At 37.2% G+C, this 25,708-nt stretch overlaps 1 protein-coding gene across 2 annotated transcripts; it reads left to right on the top strand.

Annotated features, from left to right (window-relative positions):
* Positions 1-2,986: 2,986 nt before the first annotated feature.
* Positions 2,987-25,605, top strand: sap30bp (SAP30 binding protein). Of its 2 annotated transcripts, none has more exons than XM_033985192.2 (10): positions 2,987-3,114; positions 4,456-4,571; positions 6,807-6,851; positions 10,807-10,846; positions 18,165-18,253; positions 21,258-21,349; positions 21,950-22,062; positions 22,141-22,199; positions 22,845-22,935; positions 24,604-25,605. In XM_033985192.2, the coding sequence occupies exons 1-10, from the start codon at positions 3,024-3,026 to the stop codon at positions 24,777-24,779; spliced, it is 912 nt and encodes a 303-aa protein (XP_033841083.1). In that variant the 5' UTR covers positions 2,987-3,023; the 3' UTR covers positions 24,780-25,605. The 2 variants fall into 2 exon arrangements, with proteins under 2 accessions (XP_033841083.1, XP_033841084.1); XM_033985193.2 differs by having other exon boundaries at positions 2,988-3,114; positions 24,607-24,911.
* The last annotated feature ends 103 nt before the right edge of the window (positions 25,606-25,708 follow it).

Below are 25,708 nucleotides of genomic sequence, written 5' to 3'. Positions count from 1 at the left end.
TGTACCACACTTGCAAATTAAAAAGGAAGTTCTTTAGCCTGCGGCCTGTGATCGCTCATGGGCTGTAATGCACTACCGTATTGTTAATGGTAAGGTTTATTTTGGCTAATGATCATTTTGTGATAACATTCTGTCCCAGCAGCTTGTCTAAAGCCCAAATAACAGGCAGATGTGGGCAGAACTCAAGTTGAGTAATTTTAGTAAAATTGTACTTCTTGGAGAAGTTTTCAGACAACATACTTTTACTTATAGTAATATATTTACAGTGTACACAATCTACACTAGTGTAAACATTACTCCTTCTAGAAATTTCAACATATAATAATAAGACTCAAGTAGTACAAAGCAGTGGTCCAAGAAACTACTCAAGTAAGAATAAAAAAGTATTTGTTAAAAGTACCACATAGAGTAACTGTCATCTGTAACATCTGATTTATAAATTGAAGTTAGTGTAATTGCAAGCACAAGAAATTTGACAAACTAAACCATATCTGAAGGACTTACACACAGTTACTTGAGTTACTTCAGTTATTACTCAAGTAGGAGTAAAAATAAAATACAATTTATTTAAAGTTACTCAATTAAAGGTAACTGGGCAAATGTAACTGAGTACTACCCACCTCAGTACAATGTTGTGTACTTATTTTAAAGTTTTGTCCTTCCAATTACATTAACTCCAAATAAAAAATCAGATGTTACACACACAGTTACTGGTACATTGTAGTTTCCCCAAATACCTTATTTTACTTGAACAGTATCTTGGACTACTTCAGCTTGGGTAATATTTTATTTTGGTGATTTTCCTTCAATATTTGTTTAACTATTCAACCCACTTGTAATAGCTACTAATGCTGTGCTATGTAAACACACCTCCATGCTATGATGCTAACTTCTTTCTTCTCTTTCCCATACAGCTTCTTAGAGCCTGTGAAACCTCCAGAGTCTCCAGAGGGATTGGTGGAGTGGTTCCTGTACCGTGTCCAGCATGACTCGTGGGCACTGTGGGGCGCTGTGGTGATAGCTGTCTTCATCTTGGGGACTCTCTCTTTGCTCGTGTTCGCCCTGGTGTATGGATGCTGTTGTGACACACCTAAGCTGGGGCAAAGAACAGCAAAAGGGAAGAAGAACTCCAACGAGGTCATATAGCATTCAAGTTTGTCCTATACGTCACCGGGTCAATAGACTGAATACACTGCGTTTTTTCACAGTACCAAGAAGTAGTCCCTATAATGCCCAAGTCACTATTTAGTCAATGGACACCCAGCCTTCCTTAAAGGTGCACAAAGTAACTTTTCTGGTAGAGGATCAACCACAGTTCTTGTCTTGATTTGTTTGTCTGGAAGGTTCCACATCATTGCATTAAATTTATTTCTCTATGTAGACACACAGTTGACACCCACTGTAGAAATGCATGTTTTTCACTGTATCTTTCACAATAAACTGAATGCACGATAGATATGTTTAATGCCATGCTACGAAACATTTCAGGCAAAGCAATAACATCTTCATTGGGACAATAAAGGTCACAAAGGTTACTTAGTACACCTTCCATCACCCTTCATCCTACCTTTAATATGCACTGTAAACTATACACGAGAAACTGTGATGAAATTAGTTCTTAGTAATTATAAATGTATCTTGTTGATCAGTAAAGTTTATCTTAGAATTATTCAGAAAAATGCTTCACAAAGGCAGTTTTGTATGTACTTGTGTCACCAAAAATTCCTGATTTGAACAGAAAAATCAAAGAGGCTAAAAAAAGTGTCTCCCCAGTTCTAGTTACTAAATATGTGAGTCTGCATCAGCTGAGGACTGGTGCTAAAAAGGTACAACAAGAAAACCCCTTATGTAATTGCTTCTTTGTGTAAATATTGTGTTCATACGGAAATTAAAATTGCCTTTTTGTTTAAGTGAGCCAATATCGGCCTTTGTTTTAATGAAATGAACTGAAAAACATATTAGTTGTGTAAACTACTCTTCTTGCTTGTAATGAAGCAACACTAACTGTGATTTTATTTTATTTTTTTGTACTATTACATGTATGGTTAATAAAGCCACATTATTCCTAGCATTAATTTTGTCTGTTTTATCATAGTTTACCTGTTTGTTCATTTTACAATGTCCATTTTTTTTTATATATATCATGACCAAAAACCTTCGCACAAGAGAAACGTAAAAGAGGTCAAAAGTGAAAGTGGAGCAGACGGGAGATAGCTTAGACAATAGAAATACTAGTGCACTATGTGACTTTTCTTGCTTTACTTTGCTTGTCCACATGAAAGTTATTATTGCTTTGTCTGGAATGTCCCACAGTATAACATTAAGTTGTTGTTGTTGTTGTTGTTTTTTTTATCTCACTAAGGATGGGCATGTGGCACTACCTGGACAAGGTACAGTTCAGACCTGTGGAGTGGTGAAATTATGATATGTTTTTATTTATACAGGGGCAGTGTACAATAAACACTGTCCAAAATGAAATATAATTTTTAATAGATCCATGGGAAATATGTCCTGTACCAGGTTATAGCCATAAATACTAATTTCCACTTGCAGTCCCTTGGCAGGTTGATGTAACAATTTACACAATCTAAAAAAAGATGAATAGTCTACATGTCACTGTACATTATCACACAAGTTACTAAAATAATGCTTGATATGTTTAATCCTGTATTGTGGAACATTCCAGGCACACCAATAACATCTCCATGGACATGAACAGGCGCTGGGCTATTCACCAGATTACATAGCTTAAGAAACAGACAGTGCAATTAAATAAACAACAACCATAAGATATTAAAGATTTTAATTTTAATTTTAATTTTAATTTTAATTTTAATTTTAATTTTAATTTTAATTTTAATTTTAATTTTAATTTTAATTTTAATTTTAATTTTAATTTTAATTTTAATTTTTAGCAGAGGCACTACCATGAACTACAACTCCCATAATCCAACTGGAGCGTGAGTTCGTGACGTCTTTATCCCGCGACTCCTCGTTTACGCGACGCACACAACAGAGCTGAGATGGCGAGCGGTAAAAAGAGTGCGACACTTTCTTCTTTAGCGGTTTATGGAGAGTCCGAACCAGACTCAGACTCGGACTCGGATGGATCAGGTAATAACACATCTAGAGGTGAATGTTTTTATTTGCGGTGATCAGGTGCCAGACATTTAAAACATGTGAATATCGCGCTGTCAGAGCTTCATGTGTAGCTAACGATAGCACAGTAAGCTAATGTTTCAACATGTAGATATCGTGATTTAAAATTAAGTTTATAGAGTTATTTACAAATGGAATTAAGAGCACTGTTTACTTTTTTAATCTGTTAGTGTGAAGTATTTTATTAGCTATGTTATTTATAAGGAGAAAGTAGTTGTGATGTTAAAAGTGCACCTTTAGCTAGCTACAGTGTGGGTATCACTGGTGAAGTAATAGTAAAAATATTCAAGTTCTAACAACAGCTAAAACAACGGATTATTGTCCATCAAAGTCTAAACTCAGGCATACAACATTTTAAAGATGCAGTATGCAGCTTTTCGTGATAGTGGCTCCTTTTTATCTGCTTGTCTTTATGGAGGAGTTATTGTCTAGCTTGTTCTAATGTTTCACAGTACAGTATATCATAAAACGTACTGATCTTAACGGAGACAAGCAGTTTGTACCACCAGGCCAAGTTACAAGTCAGATATTTTTCAAGTTATTTTTAAGCAATAAAAATACCTATAATTGAATATGTTTAAAGCCATATTGTGAAACATTCTAGGCACTAAATGTTATTTAAACATTTTAAAATGTAATAAATTCTAGGAATTGGCAGGACAGGTCCAAAATGTCAACGTCTTCTAAAGGTAAACTGTAAATACCATGTTGTAAAGCTGGAGAAATGACGTTTAGTTTAGTCTTTATTTGAAGGGACAATGTACAAAGATCATAAAACACATGTTCTGCACCAGATTATAGCTAAAATAGATAGTTTCCATCTGCAGTCCCTGATTTACATAAATAAATTATACAGTGCAATTGCATTCAGTCAACAATAAGAATAATTCACACTGTCCACCAACTCACCCACACATTCACACAGTATCAAACATGTATAAATATCAAACATGTACAATACAACCACACATCATACTATTACATCAATCCGTAAAAAATACAATATACCAGTGTCGTATTGGTATGTTATATTTAATGTGCACACATTTCAGAGTTTTCGATATCGCATCTCATTATCAGTGCTGACAGCTTTGGTTGTTCCATAACCACTACAAAGTGTTCCAACGTGGGCTGGTAATCTCGATCCTTATGCTAACGTGTAGAAAAGGTTTCAACAGTGGTTGTCTGGACACAGCTCCCATCTAGAAGACATTTTACATTGAATCATTACTGGATGAGAGCTACACCGTCCCTTATGCTAATATCTTGTGTTATTTTTGTTCCTGCCTCTCTCAGAGAGCAGAGCGGGAGGCCTGGTCTACGGCTATGGGGAAGATGGAGAAGACCTGAACAAGACCAAGGATGCAGTGGACAAAGTTTCTGCCGATGAAGACAGCGGAGGAAGCAACTCGGTTAGTATTTTAGATGGATCTGTACTCACTATTTGATAGGGACAGTTCTGTTTTAATAAGAGTGTGTCTCCAAAGAGCTAAGGAAGCTAGATCCTAAAATGATTGGAAAATAGGGTTTTCAAACAAATGATTTCCAGCTTCAAATCTTAAAGGTCCCATATTGCCGAAAATTCTTCTGTGAGCTATAAGCCATGTAAGAATACTGTTTTGTTTCATTCACACGTTTAAGTAACCCTTTATTATTAGTCTGTCTACATCTCCAAAGCTCAAAATGCTCTGTTCCACCCTCTGATGTCATGAAATTGTAGTTTTCAAGTTAACGGCAACCTTTTATCATTAGTTCAGTAGAAATTGTCAATTTCAGGGCTGAAATCATCCAAAGGATTCTAGTGGAGGTGTATGGAGTTTAAGGTCATATTCACACTAGCACTGGTTAGTACGCTTTAATCGAACTCTAGTTCTTTTGGCCACAAAGTCCGGTTTGTTTGGTCAGGTGTGAATGCGCAATCGAACTCTGATACGGTCCAAAAAAGCGAACTCTGGTCCGCCAAAAAACCTAGGTCTCGGTCCGGTTGAAGTGAACTCTGGTACGGTTCGAATGCATATGTGAACGCCAAGCGGACCACAGGCCGCTCCAAAGACAGGAAGCGGATTACATGCAGAGCATTCTGGGTAAATAAAACCAAAACAAACACGGGTGCAAAGCTAGCGGAGCGGAGAAATGGCTCATGGTCAGACGTGGAGTGAAGAGGAGGTAAAAGCCCTCATAGAAATATGGTCTGACGAAAATATATGTCAGTTACTCGTGACCACGCACAAAAACAACGAGGTTTATAAATTAATAAGTGAAAAAATGAAAGCAGTAGGATTCCCCCGCACTGTAGGGCAGTGTCGGACAAAAGTAAAAAAACTTCGTCAACAATACATAAAAATACGTGACATGCTTAGGAAAAGCGGCAGCTCAGGAGATGAGAGGGACAAGTTTCCTTTGTACGATGAACTAGATGCCATTCTTGGCAGTCGGCCCACCAGCAGCCCTCAGCATATTGTGGAGTTCTACCAAAAAGAAAAAGAAGTTGCGTTGTATTGACCAATAGATGAGTGGCGTTTCTTCTTCATGGTTTTTTGTCTCATTTCCTTCCATGCTTTTTGGTACAGCGCCACCACATGTGAAGGATTAGACAAGCTTCTCAAAAGGTTTGGTTCGTTTGACAAAAAGCAGTGTGAAAGCAAACCGCTCCAGTTGAAAATGTTAACAATGTTTCAATTTTGGTCCCGAATCGAACCGAGTCTACTGGACTATTAGGTGTGAAAACGACCTAAAACACACTGGAGCACTTCTTGTATTACCAGATGACATCACAAGGTGGAGTTTTTTTCTGTTTAAGAGAAGAACTCAGCCTAAATATATCAGGTTTGTGTGTTAAACATGTGAATGACACAAAACACAACTCCAATTAGGTTTTTGATGAGGAAACATTATAACAACATAGATCAGAAAATAGAAGATTATAATAGGCCCTTTAAAAAATAGGTCAGAATTGGACATTTCCTAAACAGTTTTAGAATGGTCTTGAACTATATCAGAACTAGTGTAATATTTAGTATTGAAAATTACACAGTATTGTCCATACAGTGTTTTTAATTGCTGTTGTGTCAAAATCTATATCAAGCCCATTACTATGTCAAAGGAAGTTTGACATTTTAGTATTGTGACAACACCACTGGGAAATAGAAAAGAATCCACCATGTCAGTGGACTACAGGCAAAAATGTACACAGATTTGCACTGCATTAGCAGTGTAATATATAAGGAATATCTGTTGCTTACTTTGTATTGAAATATGGCTATTGTTTTACTATTCCATTGTATTACTATACCATCAACTTGTCCCATATTGATTTGCAATTTTATGATAAATTTCATCATAAAACAGGAGAGTAATGATTCAGTCCCGTGTTCTTAACTTTTAACATATCCGTAACATGTTGTGATGTTGAAGATTGCATTTTGCAGGATTTTCTTGTACATGCTATGCTTTTAAAAAATTCTTATAGGGTTTGCACTTCGTACATTCAGCTCAAAAAGAGCAGCTCTTTCTGTTGTTAATGCTCTAACTTTTTGAATTGATGCATATTTTCTGGATGGCAGGCCCGCACTGTGCCCCCAGGTCCCTACCAGGAGCGCCCGCCCTGAGCTTCTCTCGTTGACCATGTGCATTTTGTGTTTTCATAGGAGATGGAAGAATCTGACGAGGGGAGGGACGCAAATGATGTGGAGGTATTTGAAGCACTTAGAGGTGGTTAATTAGATCCAAAAAAGGCCCTTCTTTTTTGTGGCTACTAACCTGGGAGAGGGGAGACATGGGCACTAGATGGCGCTGTGGGTTCACTTGTGTTGCTTCTGATGTCACTGGAGGCTGTGTACAATTAACCCTTCTTGTCTGTCTTGCAGCTATTTCTATATATGTACTAGCATTGGTATCTGATCTGTTACTATAGCATACTGTCAGTATATGAGCTTTACTAACTATTCTTTTGTGTGAGATTTGAAGTGGTCACAGCATTACCTTATCACTGTATGTGGGGAGTGGATGAATATTGTGCAAAATAGTAAGTGAAAAGTACTCTGTTAAGATTAATGGACTATTATTAGTATTTATAATCTATATATTATAGTTTCATTTACTGTAGCTCGTTATGGCTGCTAAGGATAGTCCTGTAATGTAGATGTTAACAATTTATTCTAATGGATCAATGAACATTTATTTTCCTTAGTTTTTCTCTAAATCACACAGAGTGTGATGGTGACAGGCAGTGCATGAAGGATGTGGTATAGCTCACAGTTAAGTGTGTACAGTTATTTGAGTAGTTTCTTAATGGCTATGAGGCCTAGTTTAAAGACTAGCACTCTGACATAGAGAACTATTCATTTGTATTAATTCCAATAGTTGTAAAGTGACTACTATGTAGCATAGTGGTGCTTTATGAACAAAGAATGTACCCATGGATTAGGGACGGTAGTATTTGTCCTGTGATACAAAGGTCAGCGGTTTGAATCCCACTCCCTGCATAGACATTGGTAGAACACTCAGGTCCTCAGGTGGCAGTGCAATTCCAGTTCCCATAAATGAGTAGTGTTAATTTATCCTTGGGCAATACACTTGGCCTGCCTTGCCTCGTGTCTGAAAAAACTGGTGTATGTATTGGTTGAGCTAATGATAGGTAGCCGGTGTGTGTAATATATTTTCTATACTGTGTTGACATGTTGTTGACACTGATTTTGTAGTGCTATTTGGTAGTTTTAAAATGAACTACTTCTTTGCAGAAGCATTAACACAATGCAGGGCTTGTTCATTCAGACACGTGAAAACTAATTTGTGCTAGATGCGCTCTGATATCCAACAAATTAAAGAACTGACTGAGAAGATAATGTAGTCATGTTAAAGCAAATAACAACCTATTATAACTACAGAAAAGTAGACTGTGATACAGTGAGTCAAAGTGAATGGTTGTGAAAATGATGGTAAAATGTATAAGCTCTTCTTGGGACAGATCAAAAGGCCTATCTTAGTTTTCTTTATAGTTCTGTTGTTGATAGAGATAAAGAGACAGACTTGAACTTTTGAGCACTAAAGGGCTCTATAAATCATGTGACCAAATACCATGTATCTTATTTTGATAAAATACATGGTATTTTTGTAGATCAGTATAAAGCTTGCTTTGAGTGACCTGGTACACTGTATTGTTACTTCTTTTCCTTCTGCTCCTTATCAGACTTGTGTAAATATGAGCCAGGTATAGTTAAGACGTTGGCCCATGTAATTCAGCTGATAAGACCCAGGGAACAGATGGATTTCATTTACCCGCTCAAAACCATGTGTCCTGCTCTGAAACGGTGCCCTGTGTCAGAATACTTTAGTTTTTTTTTTAATGCCAGCATTGTTATTGAACCCATAATCTTTAGTTTGCTCAAACATTATTATTTAGAGTCTGGTTGATTAATCGGTCAGTGGTGACTTAATTGAAATTTGTATTAGTCAACTTATCATTTTATATAGATTACCATATTTATACCGTTTACACTCAGTTCTTCTTTCTGCAACAGCAACTCCTGTGCAGGTGTAGTCTTGTGAGTGCAGTTTGGACCAGTTACGTACGTAATAGTTTTCAGAGCTTTTGCCATGCCCCCTTTTTAGTCGACTAATCTATCGGCAGGACAAGTCTTTAGTCGACCAAGAATTTCTTTAATTGACTACAGCACTATTTTTATTACTAAAGAGTTACACATTTCAGTGTTTTGATTGCATAGTCCCATATTTTCTATCTTCAGCTGTGTGCAAGTATGCGCTGAAACACCATGAGAAACAGAACCAGCTGTTAAATCTGAGGCAATGCAACGTCTCTGTAATAAATTCTGTGGGACTTCAGAATTGAAAAGTTGGTCGGACTGGCTCACAAATGCCTCCCATTGGTTCATTCAGAAGATGGGTGACGTAGGATTGCACAATTTATTTTTTTACGTGCAGGCTTATAAGTATAAAAGTGTTGCAATAGTTAATTTGCGGTGTGCTTGTGGTGGTTAGAAGTTGACGTGCGTGATTGGATATAGATCCTCGGGTGTTGAGGAAAAATGGTTTGAAATGTATTACATATTTTCCATAATTTTAGCTAACCAACCATAACATGATTTTTCTGTAGATCATTAATTTTTATCTTGGAAAGTAAAAGGGAATAGGGTTTAGTATTTTTTTAAAGCCTTTGCTCAAAAAATATCTTAACAGAGAAAAATAGAATAGAAAAAAATAACAATTTTTTTAACTTGAATTTCTTTGATTTGTTATTATATTTCATATTTTTACTGTTTCACTGATTAACTGTCTAATTGTTGACTGTTTTTTATTCAGTCAGTCTGGAAGTACATTATGGCGTCTCTTCTTGTGGAGATAAACTACACAGAACTCATTCCCTTTCTGCTTGTAACAGAGGCTAATGTGTCTTCTGTTAACCCATAAATTGAACCTTGCATAGATGATGGATGATAGATTGTCTCCTTTAGGCATTTCCATACAGAGCTCAACAGTCCATGGTTCTGGAAGTAAATTTCCCATTCACTTTCCCATAGACAACAAAGACTAACCAGCTCTGTGGTATGTCCATAACAGAGTTGTTTTCAGTCCAAAAAAATGTAAAACTTAAAAACTTTTTTGTCATTTCGCTGTGTTTATTGCACCAAAAAACTTCGAAAAATATGGATCCTTACTTACAAACTTAACTCTTATTTGGCCTGCTTGTTTCCATGGAAATATTGTCCCTATTGGCTTTAAACATTTATAAAGCGACAACACATCTCACATTAGAAAAAGATTGCTGTCATTTAAAGCCAACACCATTATAAGCATGTATCTATGGTTATAACAGTGACCAAAAGTGTATGAGAGAGGTGGAGGTAAGAAGTTAGACGAGACTTGTGAGAGATTATTGGATCATTTACATATTTGATACAATTTGTGGTTAAACATGTGCTTTTTGAAAGGTAATTGACTCTTGTTTGATAAAAAAGCACCATAAACAATGTTAGAAATCAGCTGTGACATTTCAGGTTGGGCCTGGAACAGCTCTATAATATAATTGTTCCTTTTGGCTATACTATCCCACAGTATGATAATAAAATCATATCATGCAGCTGACATTCCACCTCCAGAATGTTACATACTGTACCTCTAATGGAAAATTTACTCCCAGAACCTTGTGGTGTCACTGACTGTTGCGCTCTATTGCATTGTGCTGCGTCCTGTGATCGCCCATGCCTCTCTGCCCTTCATCTATCCCTCTCTTGCCCCATATAGGTCAGCTCTGTGCTCCCTCTGTCCCGTTGCTATGGTGTCCCTGAATAACACAGCCCTGCTCCCTTCCCTCTACCTCCCATACACCCACTCCCCTGGCACTGGCACCGCCGCAGGCTAAGACAAGGCCAAAATTTACAGCCATGGCTCCTGGTGCTTCTTGAAACATCCATTTGTTAGATCACTGTGCGTGTGTGTGTGCGTGAGATTTGTAGCTACGATGACATCTTGATGGAATGGCCACCTTTTGTTTCCAGATGGGTATTTTTCACCGGAATGTTTAGTGCACCAACCACAGAATTCCTCACTCTGCTGTTTTTAAAGGGGGATTAAATATGTTGCATGTCTCTCCCTCATTCCCTCCCTCCTCTTTTTTTTATTTTCTTGCAGGTGACAGAAGCTGAAACCAGGGATCCCAATGAACTAGTTGGTGAGTATGTTTTGGCAATAACACTGGTTAAAGGCGATGTACCTGATTTTTACTGACTTAGAAACGTGAAACTAGTTCATTTTAAACAGTTTGCAGTGATCCAAAGTTATTCCTCACATACATTACGCATTCAGAGCATCACTGACAGATTTATGAGCGCTTTTCACAACTTTCATAGAGACTAGAGAAGAGTTTGGCCATCACGGTAATGCTAAAAACAACTAGCATGCTAACACTGCACCAGCCTTACTTCCTGGTTCACGGTCGATCTAAAAACTGTTGTATTATTAGATGCAAACAGCTCACAGCGATCTCATTTTGATTCTGCTTTTAAAATATATCTGTCTGGGGTGAGACAAATTTATGCGATGAAAAAAGAATCTGGTGCAGCCCCTTTAATTACATCCCAAGCTGCATTACAGTTATTGCTTTCATAACGTGGAAAAATATTACATTCTGTTGAGTTACATGGGCGTTCATTCTGCCACTCAAAACCCAGATCAAAGCCAATGCACTGGTCTAGTCTATAGTTGTTTTTAAATCACCGTATATCACTAGTAAATATATACCTTCTCTACAGGTTAAACTTTGACAGTTTCTAAATAAATGCTTTAAATAATAATTCCTTAATGATTCATCCTTACATCTTAATCAATATGTGCTAAAATGACTTCCTTATAAACATCTTAAAGCGTTAATTACCCAGTGAGTCACCAGCTAGAATCTACTTGTCAAATACTATGCCCAGAAGTCAGGCTTTTTTTCATAGGCAAACTGAACAAAATAAAAATAAAAAAAAAAGGTTGAAAAGTTAGTAACAAATCATGTATTTCATTTTAAGCACACATCATTGTTACAGTTTGAGAAGAGTTGGCGTTGCTGATGTTTTTAAGAAGATGATTTATGCGTGTATTTGCTGCGCTACCATAGCTAAAAACGAGTTCAACCGCGTCAAACTAGATAATATTTGTAAAGTAATAATAATAAACTGCTTTAGTTTGTTCTTGTTAGTTCTCACAGTCTTAAAATGATTTGTTCCCAATGAAGATGTTATTCCTTTGCTCGGAATGCTTCACTGTATAGGATTAAACGTATCTAGAGACAAGCGGCTGCTACATCAGGCCACGTTACAGGTCAGATCACTGGAAAGGTGAGCGCTCTTACAGTTTGAAGTGTTTGTCTTAGCCATAAAAACACTTGTAACTAACTACTGACTAAGCAAGAGACACATTTAACGTCTGAACATGCCCAACAAAGCAATGACGTCTCAGTGGTAGGTCCTCCCGCCAGAAAAGTTACATGGTGCACCTTTGATAAATAGCATTGGTGAAAGTCATTTTGTTGCTCAAGTTCAGCTGTACTGTACTGACTAATAGGAAGTAATTTTGTGAGTACAGGCTCATAAGTCCAGGTGTGGGATTGGTCACCTGGTGAGACAGTAAGTAAACTAAGGGAGCGGTTACCATAAAGTCTTACCACAAAATGACGCATCCATTTTCATCTTTTCATATTCAGAGATAAGAGAAATAAAAGCAAATATCTAAATCTACAGTAATTCTATGTTGTATTTGTGTTTACAAGCACCTGATGCAAGTATTCCCTAGTTTAACAGATTGTATTTGTATTCAATAAACGCCTCAAACTACTCACTTATTGCTGCTACTATTGCTTTATTATGTTTTCAAGAAATACAGGAAGTGCGTTTATGGTCTTGTAACCTGTTAAACACCAATGATACCTACCCAGCAATTGAAATCTTATCTGAAATATCTTGCATAAACATTAAAGGAGTGTATTTTGGGTAGGGCTTTGCTGATATAAGTTGTTTTAGTGGAGACAATAACCGAACTGATATAACAGCCATATATATATTTAGTGATGTGCTAATTCATTTGTAAATCTTCAACAGATAATAAAATTTAGGTTTGTTTTAAGTTGTGATTATTTAGGCCACATTTATCTATTGAAAATGACCATTAGGCCTATCTACTGTATTTTAAAATGAGTGTAAAGAGGCAGAATAACAGTAAATGTGGCCTAAATTACTGTTACACTCATTTTAAAGACGGTAGATAGGCCTAATAGCAATTTTCAACACATTTTTTACTGAAATGGTTAACCTATTTATGCATGCACACTGTGGTAATTGATTATCTGTTTAGCAATTTTCAACACATTTTTTACTGAAATGGTTAGCCTATTTATGCATGCACACTGTGGTAATTGATTATCTGTTTAAACGCCAAGAATGAACACTTTTAATCCTGGCTCTAATCCTGATACTTCTCCTTCAAAAAAAATATAATCCAGCACGTTGACAGCAGCAGTGCGTGTGTCCTCTGTCTTTGGCGACTGTCCTCTCTCTTCTCCACACGTAAAGTTAACTTTTATTTTAGAGTTGATAGTTTAGTTCAGAGAGTTTTAAATCCAGAGCAGCAGAGTGCACTGAGGTAAACAGGACTGTCTGGGGCTGCATTCAGGTGCAGTATGGCATCACAAACACAGCTAAATATGGATGTGGCACCACATATTAGGGCATTTATCATTTATATTTTATCTGTAAATGGGATTAAATGGACTGTCGGCCCATATCGGATAGATTTTGCCCTAATTATGGGTTAGTAATAGTAAGTAACTGTTGCATAAATTGTAAAAAAAATGCATATTGTTTTAGATCAAATCATGTCTCTGCAAAGCTGCCGTACATGTTTTATTTTAGAACATCTACACATGTTACTTATTAGGCCTTTTTATTTTAATGTATCTGTGTGTTTCAAATTAAGGTTATTATTTCAGCTTCTTATATTAAATCAGCACTATGTAACTTTTCTTGTGGGGGTCTGTAAGCTGCTCGTCTTGATGGAGATGTTCTTGTTTTGCTTATAATGTGTCCAGTATGACGTTAAACTCATCCGTCTCCATGGACACAAGCAGGTGACGCCACTAGGCCGAGCTGTGGACGTGCAAGTACGGGCTACAAAACAATAGAAATGAAATTGCAGTTTGAATGGGTAAAATTAGCAAAGGCTGCAATTTTTGAAGTGCCATCATTTTCTCCACAAACAACAGAATCTCCTGTCTTATTCTCCATAAAAACTGCTAAGCCAGTAGTTTAGATCTGTACAAACATGTTCTGAAATGTGATTCTTGTACTAGTTTGTCAGTTTATATTTTAGTCTTTTTGTGATTTCTTCTGGACACCTTTAAAATGTGAACCATGAGCAGAATCCTATTATTTAAACATGATTTATAAATCTAATCGAAGAAAAATCACAATTGGATATTTTTCACAAATCACTCCGCTTTACAGGCAAGCCCACTCACAATAAGAATTCAATCTTATCAAAGAAACATGCAGACACTTTGAACTGAATGAATAGGTTTAATGCCATACTGTGGAACATTCTGAATAGAGTACTTAGTCAGCTTTACCGTGCATGGCTGAAAATAACAAAGCCCCAAGTCCCAAAGCCATTAGCAGTGGTACTTTCCCATCAGGTGTTAATTACACATATTACATCTGACATGCACCAGCACAGTCCTCTGTTTTGGTGCTTTGGAAATTGTCTTTTAAAGTTCCATGTTATAATGTTGTTACCTCCTAAGAAACACCTGGAGTTATTTTGTTTCATTCACATATGTTTGAGTAATCCTGGATCCCCAAAACTAAAAAAAAACAAACTCTTTCACCTTGGGATGTCATCAAGTGGTAGTTTTTTGTCTCGATTGATCTGATGTACTCTTCAATACTTTACAATGTAAAGTATTGAAGAGTACAATGTAAAGTATTGAAGAGTACATCAGATCAATCGAGACAAAAAACTACCACTTGATGACATCCCAAGTGGTAGTTTACAACTTAGGGTTGTAGAGTCTACAACCCTAAGTTGTTTTTTTTTTTTTAATATTTGAGTTTTACCTTTTGTGCTGTTGAAATTTTCAGTAGAAAGTCTCTAATATCTGATGGTGCACTGAGGAGTGAAGCAGTTTCAATGAGGCTAAAACAATCGCTGTATCTTCAAGGCAAATCCAGAGATGAAATAATGATTTTAGTGAACCTGTATGGAATTTAAAAACACAGCAGAGCACTTCCTGTATCACCATATGACATCACATGGTGGAACAGAGTGTTTTCTGTTTGAAAGAAGAACTGATGAGGAAACAATATTATAACAAAAATGTGCAGTATAACGCTTTTAAATGTAATATTGAGTTAAAAATGCACCGTTGGCATTCCTCCAGCAGAGCAGCCTGGTCCTTCTGTGTTGTGTGTCCCTAAATGTCATCGCAGGCCAGGCCTCAAACGCGCTCTTTGTCCCCTTTTTGAACGGATGTGCTTTGTTCATATGTCCCCAAGACCCCAAAGGCACGCAGCCACTTTTCAGACTCATGCCTCACATGGAAATTTTGTCCGGCAGAATATAAGCTTTGTCTGTTTATCACTTTTTTGTCTTTACGTTTAAGATATTTATTTGAAATTCCATAGACGTGACCAAACTGTCCCAAGATAGACATGTTAAGATCAGGTTGATATTTTCTTTCTGGTAATGATTGTATTGCTGATTTTTTTTTCTTAATTGCAAAAAGATTAGACATGATGGCCAACACATTGTTTATTATAATTTGGTGTTTGGTTTCCAAGACGATTATCCAGTCAGAGAGCAGAATGAGCCTCACACGAGTCTCTCATTAAAGTTTCCAGTTTCAATGCCGAAATCCAATTGGTTTAACCTAAAACAACGCTCTCTGAATCTGAATCGTCACCCTCTAAACCCCAGCACCTGCAGCCAATCATGAATCAGTGCTAGTGCAGCCTCTGAGCTTTCACACGAGGCCAATGAAAACACCTGTAATTTAATAAATGCATGATATGTAAGTTTAATGCCATACCGTAGAACATTCCAGAAAAGGCAATAACAGCTCTACGGAGAGAAGCAGATTGCCAAACCCCTCCCCGCCCAGAGAATTCATTTTCAAACTTGGTATAATTCATTTTTTATCCTTTTTTTAATAGCAACAAGTGGCTGCAGTTTCCTTTGTTTGTTTTTTGCCTATAAATCTGTTTTTTGCCCATACGAAATGTGTTTTTTAAGCGCTATAATTCCATTTTTGCCCTTTGACACAACCATAAATCACGTTGACTGTCACTCTAATTAACAGCAACACGTACTGTAAATTTCATAGATTACATTTTTTGTCCGTGGTTCGTCAGTCTTATTGTTTAGGATGAGGCTTTCCACACAGACTTACAAAGGATCTAATGTTAAGATTAGCACCGCACCACAACATCCAATCTGTACCCGTGTTTGTGTGTTGGGTAAATACCGCAGGGCCAAAGCACTGCCGTCTGACTCATCTCCAGGCTTGTCTAGTCAAGTTTTATGGTGCGTATTTTGAAACTCTTGTAACAAAACCTTTGACACGTGTCGGTGAATACAATCTATACCTCCTTGCTCGAAATGCGTCTACGCTTATGTGAGCCAACGCCCAACCCCTCCCCTGGTGTTTACAACTATATCAGCTGTGGAGTTGAAAGGGATTAACTACTCCCACTGGCACAGGGGTCAAAGGGGTCAAAGGGCAAGAACTTGTAAAATATAGTTTGTGACCTAGTGATTTAGGAAAGGTGTGGAGAAAAGCCAAAAATGTGAAAGTACTTTAACATAATATTGCCTAAAGGTGCGCTTTCTGATTGAGTATCTGTCACCTGGCTGCTCATCTTCTTGACTGTCTTTTTTGCGTTGACTGGAATGTTCTACAGTACAGTCGGCAATTCACTCGTATAGCAAAAGACGAAGTTTAAATCTCTCAACTGGACAAATCGTTGTAGGATTTGTCCAGTTGACAGATTTAAACTTTATCTTTTGCTATGGATCAGACCTGGATGACTGACGGTTTACACAGACAATTCACTTATATTATATAGTATTGCATTTTTTTTCTATTGCAGGTGTTTTTTATTGCTCCAAAGTATCTTGAAAAACATGCTTACAGTGAGGTGCCTCCCCACAGATATGACTTCTAACTTGACATCACTGGTATTTCTCTATAAAGACATTTATTTCTGATGTTATCCCATATTTTGTAGCATTCCAGGCAAAGCAATAACGTTTCCATAAAAAAATACTCTTGCAGTTTTAACATGTTGGAAGAAAAAGGTTTATCTCTAACTTTTTTTGTTGACATCCACCCCTTTCTTGTATCCATGGAGATGTTGTTTACCCAGAATGCTTCATAATATGCCATTAAACTTGTCTATCTTGGGTTTATTTAATTGCAGATGTTTTATTGCTCAAAAACACAAAATGGTTAAGTAAATGCCAGATTGTGGGCAAAGCAGAAACATCTCCATGGAGTCGAGCAGGTGGCGTGACCTCTATCAGAAAACGACGCAAAGTAAATGTATTCTAGTAAATTTTATGTCTTTACCATTTTTAAATTATTCAACTAAACTTATTATTCCACAAAACTGGGATTATTCAACTGCTGTGTTTGATATCGACACTATGGTAACTGTAGGAAATGTAATCTATGACCAAAACCAGTAGAAACAGGTCTTATTGCGTTAAAAACTGTTTCCTGGAAGAATGTGTGCTCAGAATAAACACCAGCTAACGGATGTCAAGTCATCAGCTAGCTTATGTCCTGACTTGGGTGAGAGGACTTCAGTGCTGTGCTTGCCCGAACACAAATACCTCGATGCCTATCCCAAGTTTTAACAGTACACTTTGTTAGCTTAAGCTCAGTTACTCATTCTCCACCGCTTTGACAGCTTAATAATGGATTTTTCTGCCAGATCAAATGTTCTCTGAGCCCTTTTTAGTCAGGCCTGCACTTGTCCGGCCCGTGTACAAAATAGAGATTCTGCACTTGCATGTGTGCGCACACCGTGTCCCTGGGATACGCAGTGAAAGTGAAAAAATGCCTGGCCCGCAGTCAGAAGAAGGCAGCAGCGCACAAAAGTCAAAACAAGGGCTGGGTCCTCACACAGGGAGGGGCAGGAACAGCCTCTGACACCAGACACTCCCTGCACACTGCCTGCCCTGTCAACCTCCTCACGGCTTTATGGGGTGCAGGAGAATGTGGAAAAGAATTAGGCTGAGATTAGATGAACTTGGCCTTGATCTGCAAACTGGATAATGGCGAGGTTTGAGTGTTTGAACTCACGGGTACAACTCACGGGTTCCTTCCTATATGGTTGTCCTGATATCAGTTTGCATACCATCCAGGGAGCACATCTGCATTATTCTGAACTGATTTGGGCTGTTCTTCATGTAAGAGAATATGTCCTGAGTGTGTTGTGCTTGTGTGTCCTCAGCCCTGTTCTCAGAGAAGGTGAGGAACATGTGTCCAGATGAAATCCAGATTCCCCCTCAGCCCCCCGGACGCTGCTCCTCCCAACTGCAGGTAAACTCTTCAAAAATGGTTTGCTTGTATATCAAAAGATGGTGACGATATCCACAAAAGCCCAGTTCCACAGCCGTGCAAGTTGATCCTCGAGGTTTTGTCCCTCCTAAACCATTCTCTCCTTTGCTTGGAGAGTGAGTAGGTGTGTCAAGCCAAGTTTAAGTTGATTAACCATAGCCTTTTCTGTTTGTAGATAGCAGGTTTGTGCTTTATTATTTAAAATATGCTGAACTGAACTGTTTTACATATCAGTTTAGCTTTGTTTAGAGCCAAAACCTGACTTTTAGATACTGTGGTGAAGCTTAAAGCTCTATATAATGGACATGAATGGGATGAGTGCAGACTATCGCTCCCTTATGATGGCTTAAATGATGTGATATAGGTATTAAAGTGCACTGTACACTACTATCCTCTTTTTGCACCTTTAACATCTGCTCCATGTGTTGATGCTCTCAGTGCTTCAGTTTAAGTTAATCATAATGCATACATACAAGTTGGGATGGTGTAATTAAACAAAGCTTACTGCTGAGTTCTATATATACACCTACACTACCTGGAGATGTGCTGAGACATGCTGTTGTCTTTGTGTTGTTTAGCAGGCGTCTTACAATGCTCAACACCGCTGTAGATTACAACATAAACAATGTGTGAGAAGGTTGTGGCACTGCAGATAACATGTACTGTAAGCAGGATCTACATTATTATTGTTTTGTCTAACCTTGGCTTAAGAGAAATATTTTTTTTTCATATTTGCACGCTTTTTTGCAAATGCTAAGCCAACTGGATTTGTGGGGAAAATATCTTGTAATTAGACACAGGCAGCACACATCTCATTTTGACTCTAAGAGCTACTTTTACTTTATCTCTCCTGAGGCTGACAGTTTACTATCCTATACTATTGTATACTATCTTATACTATCCTATACTATACTATGCTATCTGATCCGATCCTCCTATATTATACTATACTGTACTACCCCTGGTTACGGCTGCAAAAGTATTGAAAATCGGATTCTAGCTGATATTAAAACTAGTAACGAAACTAGTCTTTTCATTATTATTGAGGTATTGGAATCGGCATTGACTATCAAATCTTTTCCATAGTATTGAAATCAAGTTTTGAAATTCTAGTATCGTGACAACACTACCGGTACCCCAGGTTACTATTATCGCTTTGACACACAATTCAAAATTAGTCTCTACTCATGTGCTCTCTTCCAGTTTATAAAGTAAATATCTGTTCCTTCTGGGCTTAGACATAAATTCTAGTGGATGCTTGAATTCTGAGACTCGCCCTTGTAATTAAAACTGCACTCTTTGGTTACTCCTCTCCCTCTCCTCCTCTGCCGCTCCATAGGCAGGTCGGGACATAAGCGGTGCACTGCAGGCTGCCACTCCTAGACCGTGAAATGAAATGAAACAAGTCATGAATCAGGCCTGAATCACCCACACAGCCCCGTAAATGGTCACATTTTATGCAGGGCTTTCCCACCTTCAAGGCACTCGAAGAGCTTTACATCAAGGAACCAGTCATCCATTCACACATACTCATCCACCAGTGTGCACAGACACTGGGCTCAGGGCGGTTAAGTGTTGCCCCTCATATCCATGCCCCGTGGCGACAGAAAGACACTTTTCACAAGCACCGCCCTGATTACAGCAAAACCACTTTTACTGCAAGATTTCGACACTTTAAGTTGATGTGTTGTCTTGCCGTTGTTGGCTAATCGTTCTTTCTGTTGACGTAGAACAAAATGCGCAGGAGGTAATTGGTTATTTCATTAGGCAACTTCTAGGATTTTTTTTAAGATAACCAGTTTAAGTTCAAACTGTGCCGACTTGACAGTGAATATTTATGAAGCAGCAGTGGCACGGTGGCTGCAGTGTTTTGGATCAGTGGGTGAATGCTTCAGTCAGCAGTTGGTACAGTAGCTCTGACTAGCTGCTATTGTTGTGTCCTTGGGCAAAACACTTCACCCACCTTGTCTTTTTATGGCAGTGTGTGAGAGATTAGTGGCAGTTGGAGGAGGTTGAAGGTAGATCTTCAGAAGCTTACCATCAGCAAATATAAGGAATGAAAAAAAAAACAACATGAAATTGCAAAGTGAGTGTTGAGAAAAGCCTCCACCTTTTATTGAATGTCTCTACCCTCTCTCCCCATTTCACACTACAGCTGCCCTGTCCAATGAAACCTTCTGGACAGAATATATACTATAATACCACTATATAATGGCAATAGATTATTATACATTTAATATGATCTTCATATTGGCAAATGTAATATTTTATGCCATTTTGATTGAATAATGGTCCTCCAGATAACTAATATAGCATTTAAATTTATATTGATAAATAACTTTAATAATAATAATGTCTACTTAAAACTGCAGCAACGAAGGAACAAAGTGTAGGCTATGTATGTACCTGTATAGCAAATATACTACAAAAATGCTAAACATTCCATATGTTTTCTTGTGATTTTGTTTTTACTAAATGAACTTTAGAATCAAATTCATATTCTTCACCTTTTCTGCATTTAAAAGCACCTTGTCAGTGACAGACTAGCAGCATTCCTCTGTCACTGCTGTGGCTACATCTGCTGCTCTGTGGTTAAGTTTGGAACCTGGTTGTCAAATATCTCCAGACAGTAGCAGAAATGTTGAGGACAATACTCCCATTCATCATTACACAACAGCTTTTATTTATCAGTATTTTAAGAGGTGAACAATTATGGAACAGTATCTATTTACTTTTTTTTTCTGAGAAATATTGTTATTGCTGTAAGACTTGTGACATGTTAAAATTCAGACTTTAATGCTCCTAAGAGTTGTTTATAATGTGCACTTTGTACAAATCCAACTTTTTAAATATATTGCAAATCTACTCACAATTAGACTGTAAAGTACTTTTTTTTATCTCACATCAACTTTGGTCATGATGTCAGTAATGTTGATAATCCTAAAAATGTGATCTCCCTACTAACTATTGATTTGTTTTGTAACAGGAGAAGATCCACAAGCTGTACGAGAGAAAGCTCCATGGAAACTTTGACACAAATAGCCACATTCAGAAGAAGAAAGAATTTAGAAATCCCAGGTATGTTTTGCATTCTCTGGCTCATTCATCACACTTTTTAAAGAACACATATTTTGCTTTCTCGTGGCTTAAATTCCCTTTTAAACATGCTTTTGGTCACCTTTGCATTAGTACTTAACATTTTCTAACTTAAAATAATGTCTACATATGGAAAATATACTTTATTAACCTTGTTTTGCCCCACCCACTTTTGCCTGTTAATATTACAATCAGGAAAGTAAACAGCTGAAGTATTTTTTTCAGTATGAATGCTACGCTAATAGAGCCATGCATTTGTCGTGAACGCAGTTTGACCACAGAATGAGTTTGGTGATTGTTTATGGGCTTAAAAACTGCACAGGAGAAATACGGAGTTTTATCTATGACGCAACAAAACAGGCAAAATGTGAACCGAGCATTTTTGAGTGCTTAGACAGAGTACTTTGAATGAATGGATTAATGAAACGGGTGTGAATGAAACAAAATCCAACTCCTGGTATGTTTTTAGAGACAGTATAGCCTGGTTAAAAGTTTTTTTAAAAATCGATCTTGCATAAAATGTTTCTTCAACTGCTACTTTTTTGGTTTTTGTCTCATGTGTCAACTTTGTTTCCATTTTAGCATCTACGAAAAGCTGATTCAGTTCTGTAGCATAGACGAACTGGGAACCAACTACCCCAAAGACATGTTTGATCCGCACGGGTGGTCGGAAGATTCTTTTTACGAAGCACTAGGTAAGTCTTTTTTGAATTTATTACAAAATTATCACGTTTGGATTCATTCAAAGCTAATTTTTTGTTTTGATGTTTTAGCCAAAGCCCAGAAAGTGGAGATGGACAAACTAGAAAAAGCTAAAAAGGAGCGTACCAAGGTGAAGCACGCATGTTTTATTATTCCTTTTGGTGTTTTTACGTCATGGACAAGTCTCTACCAGCATCTGTAATTTAGTCAACTGCACAAAAAAGTTAGGAGTTCATTCAAGGCTTTGCACACTAGCATTTTAAATTAATGACAACATATCTCTCCCTTTTTCAATAATTTTCACTCTGTCCAGTTGTGTAAAAGCTAAAATTGCTCAAATAGGTCCTGAAAGAACAATTCAAACATATTGCCATTTTGTTTTTTACAGGAAAAACAATCACATTTCCAAGGAGACAAGCACATGACAAACCTTTTATGTTACATTATTTATCTTTTATTTCAAGATTTACTGATTATTTTCACAGACATAACAGATAGGGAAGCCAAGTTTTCTGCTCCTATATGTGAAAATGCTATCAAAACGCTTCCATGGTACATCAATTGGCTTAAAATGACTTGATTAGACACGTACAGCACTTCGTAGCTGCCTGTTTACATTAGAAAGTGGTACATAGACTGCAGCACAGATGATTTTTATTTTTTCTTAATAGCCTGCAGACATGTCAGCACATTTCCAGCCTTTCCCTGAGCAGACACATTCCTCTGTACAGTTCATGTGAGTCATTGCGGATCTGACTCATGGTGCGTTTTACAGATCGAGTTTGTGACGGGGACAAAAAAGGGAACCAATGCCTCCAGTACCACAGCCTCCACTGCCAGCAGCACCAGCAGCACCACAGCCACCGGTAACAGCTTTAAAATGTGTACTCAAGGAAGTCTTTAGTCCTGCGAGGTAGGGCTGCACCGTGTACTGCAAAAGTATCAATATTGCGATACTGACTGAAGCGATAATCGATATACTGCCACATACTCAATATTTCGTAATAACACCAAGGTTCTCCATCTAAAAAAATGCACTGTTTTTTAGAAAGAATGTGTTAAATAAAGCAGATTTTATTCATGATTTTATTTTGTTTCACTAGTAAATTAAAGCGTATATACTTTTTGTTTTATAAGAGGTGAAATTATTGAGTCAAAAACTATATTAAAATATCGCAATAATATCGACATTGCAGTTTTATCACCCATATCGCGTATTTTTGCATAATTTTCCAGTATCGTGCAGTCCTTCTGTGTGGGTATATTACCAGAAATATTGCAAATGTACTGTAGACCTATTTTTTTTATGATATGGCCAACTTTTATATAAAACTACATAACATTCTGAAGTGGGACACTGTATTCCACCACTATGTTTTAGAGGTAAATCCGCGAATAAACCAAATAGATTTTTATCTCATTTAGCATAATGACATTATTATGAATAGTTCAATTATTAATGTATTTAACTATTTGCATCTGTGTGGATCTGTGGGTACATTTAAATGGCAATAGTGAAAATCAAAAAACTATAATAATAATAACTGTACTGGATTACTGATGTGTATTTACCTGCACAAGAGAGGTCTGATCATCAAAAACCTGGTGACCTGTGTCAGTGAATCAGTGGATTTTTTAAGTAACTGTAATATTTGAAAGACAAAGTACAATTAATTTTTAAATGACTTTCAATCATTAACATTTTCTTTCATTTTTTGTCTTTGTCACATTTGTTTTTCATTGTTTGCACACATTTCCTTGTCAGTCAGAAAGAACTAAAATTACCAGTCCTCACATCTAGGCCTGTCACGATAATTACTATATCGAGTTATTATTTAATACGATAACCCGATGATAAATGCAACAACAATAATTTTTGAGGGTCAGTATTTATTGTCTGGACTTTTTCTTTGAACAAGCGAAGAACATTTTGTTATTTTTCTGTTCTATGATAAGATTTGAGCTTTAGAGGGTTGAATAAATGACAAATTATAGATACAAACTAACACATTCTACTGTGTATTATTGCAGCTCTTAACTATATTAAACATTTAGAATAGTTTTTTGGGCATAATTTGTTTCAGTATTATTGTTTATCATATTGATTTACTTCAGCAGTATATCGTACATCAAAATGTGTTATTGAGATGTAACTGGCTGTTCACATACACACTAAAATCTGATTATAATCTGATTTTTGGACCTTCTGGAGTTTATTTAAATCACATGCAAACTACAAATTCTGATGTGAGTATCAGAGGGGAGCATGGAATGAAAGAAATCAGATTATGATCAGATTTTTGGTGATCTCTGTTGCACAACCACTTGATAATTTTCTCCCCTTCCCCATTTCCATGTTCCCCAAAATGTCTTAAAATATTGTCAGGCCACAAATCAACTTTTAATCTGTTAATTTGGATAATGATGAAAATAATAAATAAATCAGTCCTTCTTGTTGACTTTCATTACGTGGTGTATTTTGGTATAAATTACTGTCAGCTGTCTTAACTCATCCACTTGCGGTATCCTCTCAGCAGACGCACAGAAGAGGAAAAGTAAATGGGACTCCGCGATACCCGTGACCCAGCCCACCATCATCACGACCTCTGCCACGCTCCCCGCCGTCGTCTCTGTGACAACCACGGCCAGCGGCACCAAAACCACCGTCATCTCCGCCGTGGGCACCATCCTCAAGAAGGCCAAGCAGTGATAAAAGCCCCGGGGGGGATCTTTTGAGTGGAACAGACCTGCCTGTAGCGTAATATGGGACACTTTTAGGCTCTGTGCCATTTCAGCCATCACATCTGCAGACTTTTTTGGACATTTTTTTGACATTTTTTTTCTACAACTTAGCAAAAAACTCTGAAAATTAATCTACAATTTAATGTATGCCTTTCTTACAGGTCCTATATTACACTAAATGTCTCTTTTTGGAACTTTAAGTCATGTTAGAGCATTGTTATCTCTTCTAAAACACACCTAGAGTTGTGTTTTGTTTCATTCACACATGTTTGATTAGTCCTGGATTATTAGTCTTGTCTCCAAAACTCAAAATGTTCCACCTTACGATGTCACGTAGTGGTATTTTTCAAATTAACAGCCACTTTTTACCTTTTAATTCTGTAAACATTGGCGATTCCAGCACTTCCTGTATTACCACATGACATCACAAGGTGGAACAGAGCGTTTTCTGTTTGAGAGAAGAACTGACCCTAAATATGCAGGGTTTGCGCAAATGAAACAAAACACAACTACAGAAATGTTGATGAGGAAACAACGTTATAACAGATCAGAAAACGGCGTAATGTGGGCCCTTAAAGGTGAAACCATCAAATCTCTGCCTATTTATCACTTTTTTAAAAACACGTCTATAGAAATGATACAAGTTTGGTCATCTGTTGCCATCAAAATGCTTAAACACGTTAAACATAATTTTCATCCCTCTAATTATTTACAGTGATGATGTTTTTATACCTGTACATATGTATTTCTCAGAAGGTGAATAAACAGTTCTGATGTTGCCTTTTCACATATCTGACATATTTGTTTCTAGTTCCAGTCAAAACACATGTGGGATCCAGGTGGAGCTCCTCCGAAGTCCATTGCTCATCAAGATGTATAAAAGCACAACTAACTTCC

The sequence above is a fragment of the Periophthalmus magnuspinnatus genome, chromosome 19 (genome assembly GCF_009829125.3).
Source record: "Periophthalmus magnuspinnatus isolate fPerMag1 chromosome 19, fPerMag1.2.pri, whole genome shotgun sequence".
In the NCBI taxonomy this organism is placed as follows: domain Eukaryota; kingdom Metazoa; phylum Chordata; class Actinopteri; order Gobiiformes; family Gobiidae; genus Periophthalmus; species Periophthalmus magnuspinnatus.
The sequence above is the reverse complement of the archived record's forward strand: the minus strand, read 5'-3'. Positions and strand labels throughout refer to the sequence as shown.

Coding starts and splice junctions, on each gene's coding strand:
- sap30bp (XM_033985192.2), top strand. CDS start 3,024: ATGGCGAGCGGTAAAAAGAGTGCGACACTTTCTTCTTTAGCGGTTTAT. Junction 21,350..21,949: donor AAAGAATTTAGAAATCCCAG/GTATGTTTTGCA, acceptor TTTCCATTTTAG/CATCTACGAAAAGCTGATTC. Junction 22,936..24,603: donor CAGCAGCACCACAGCCACCG/GTAACAGCTTTA, acceptor GTATCCTCTCAG/CAGACGCACAGAAGAGGAAA.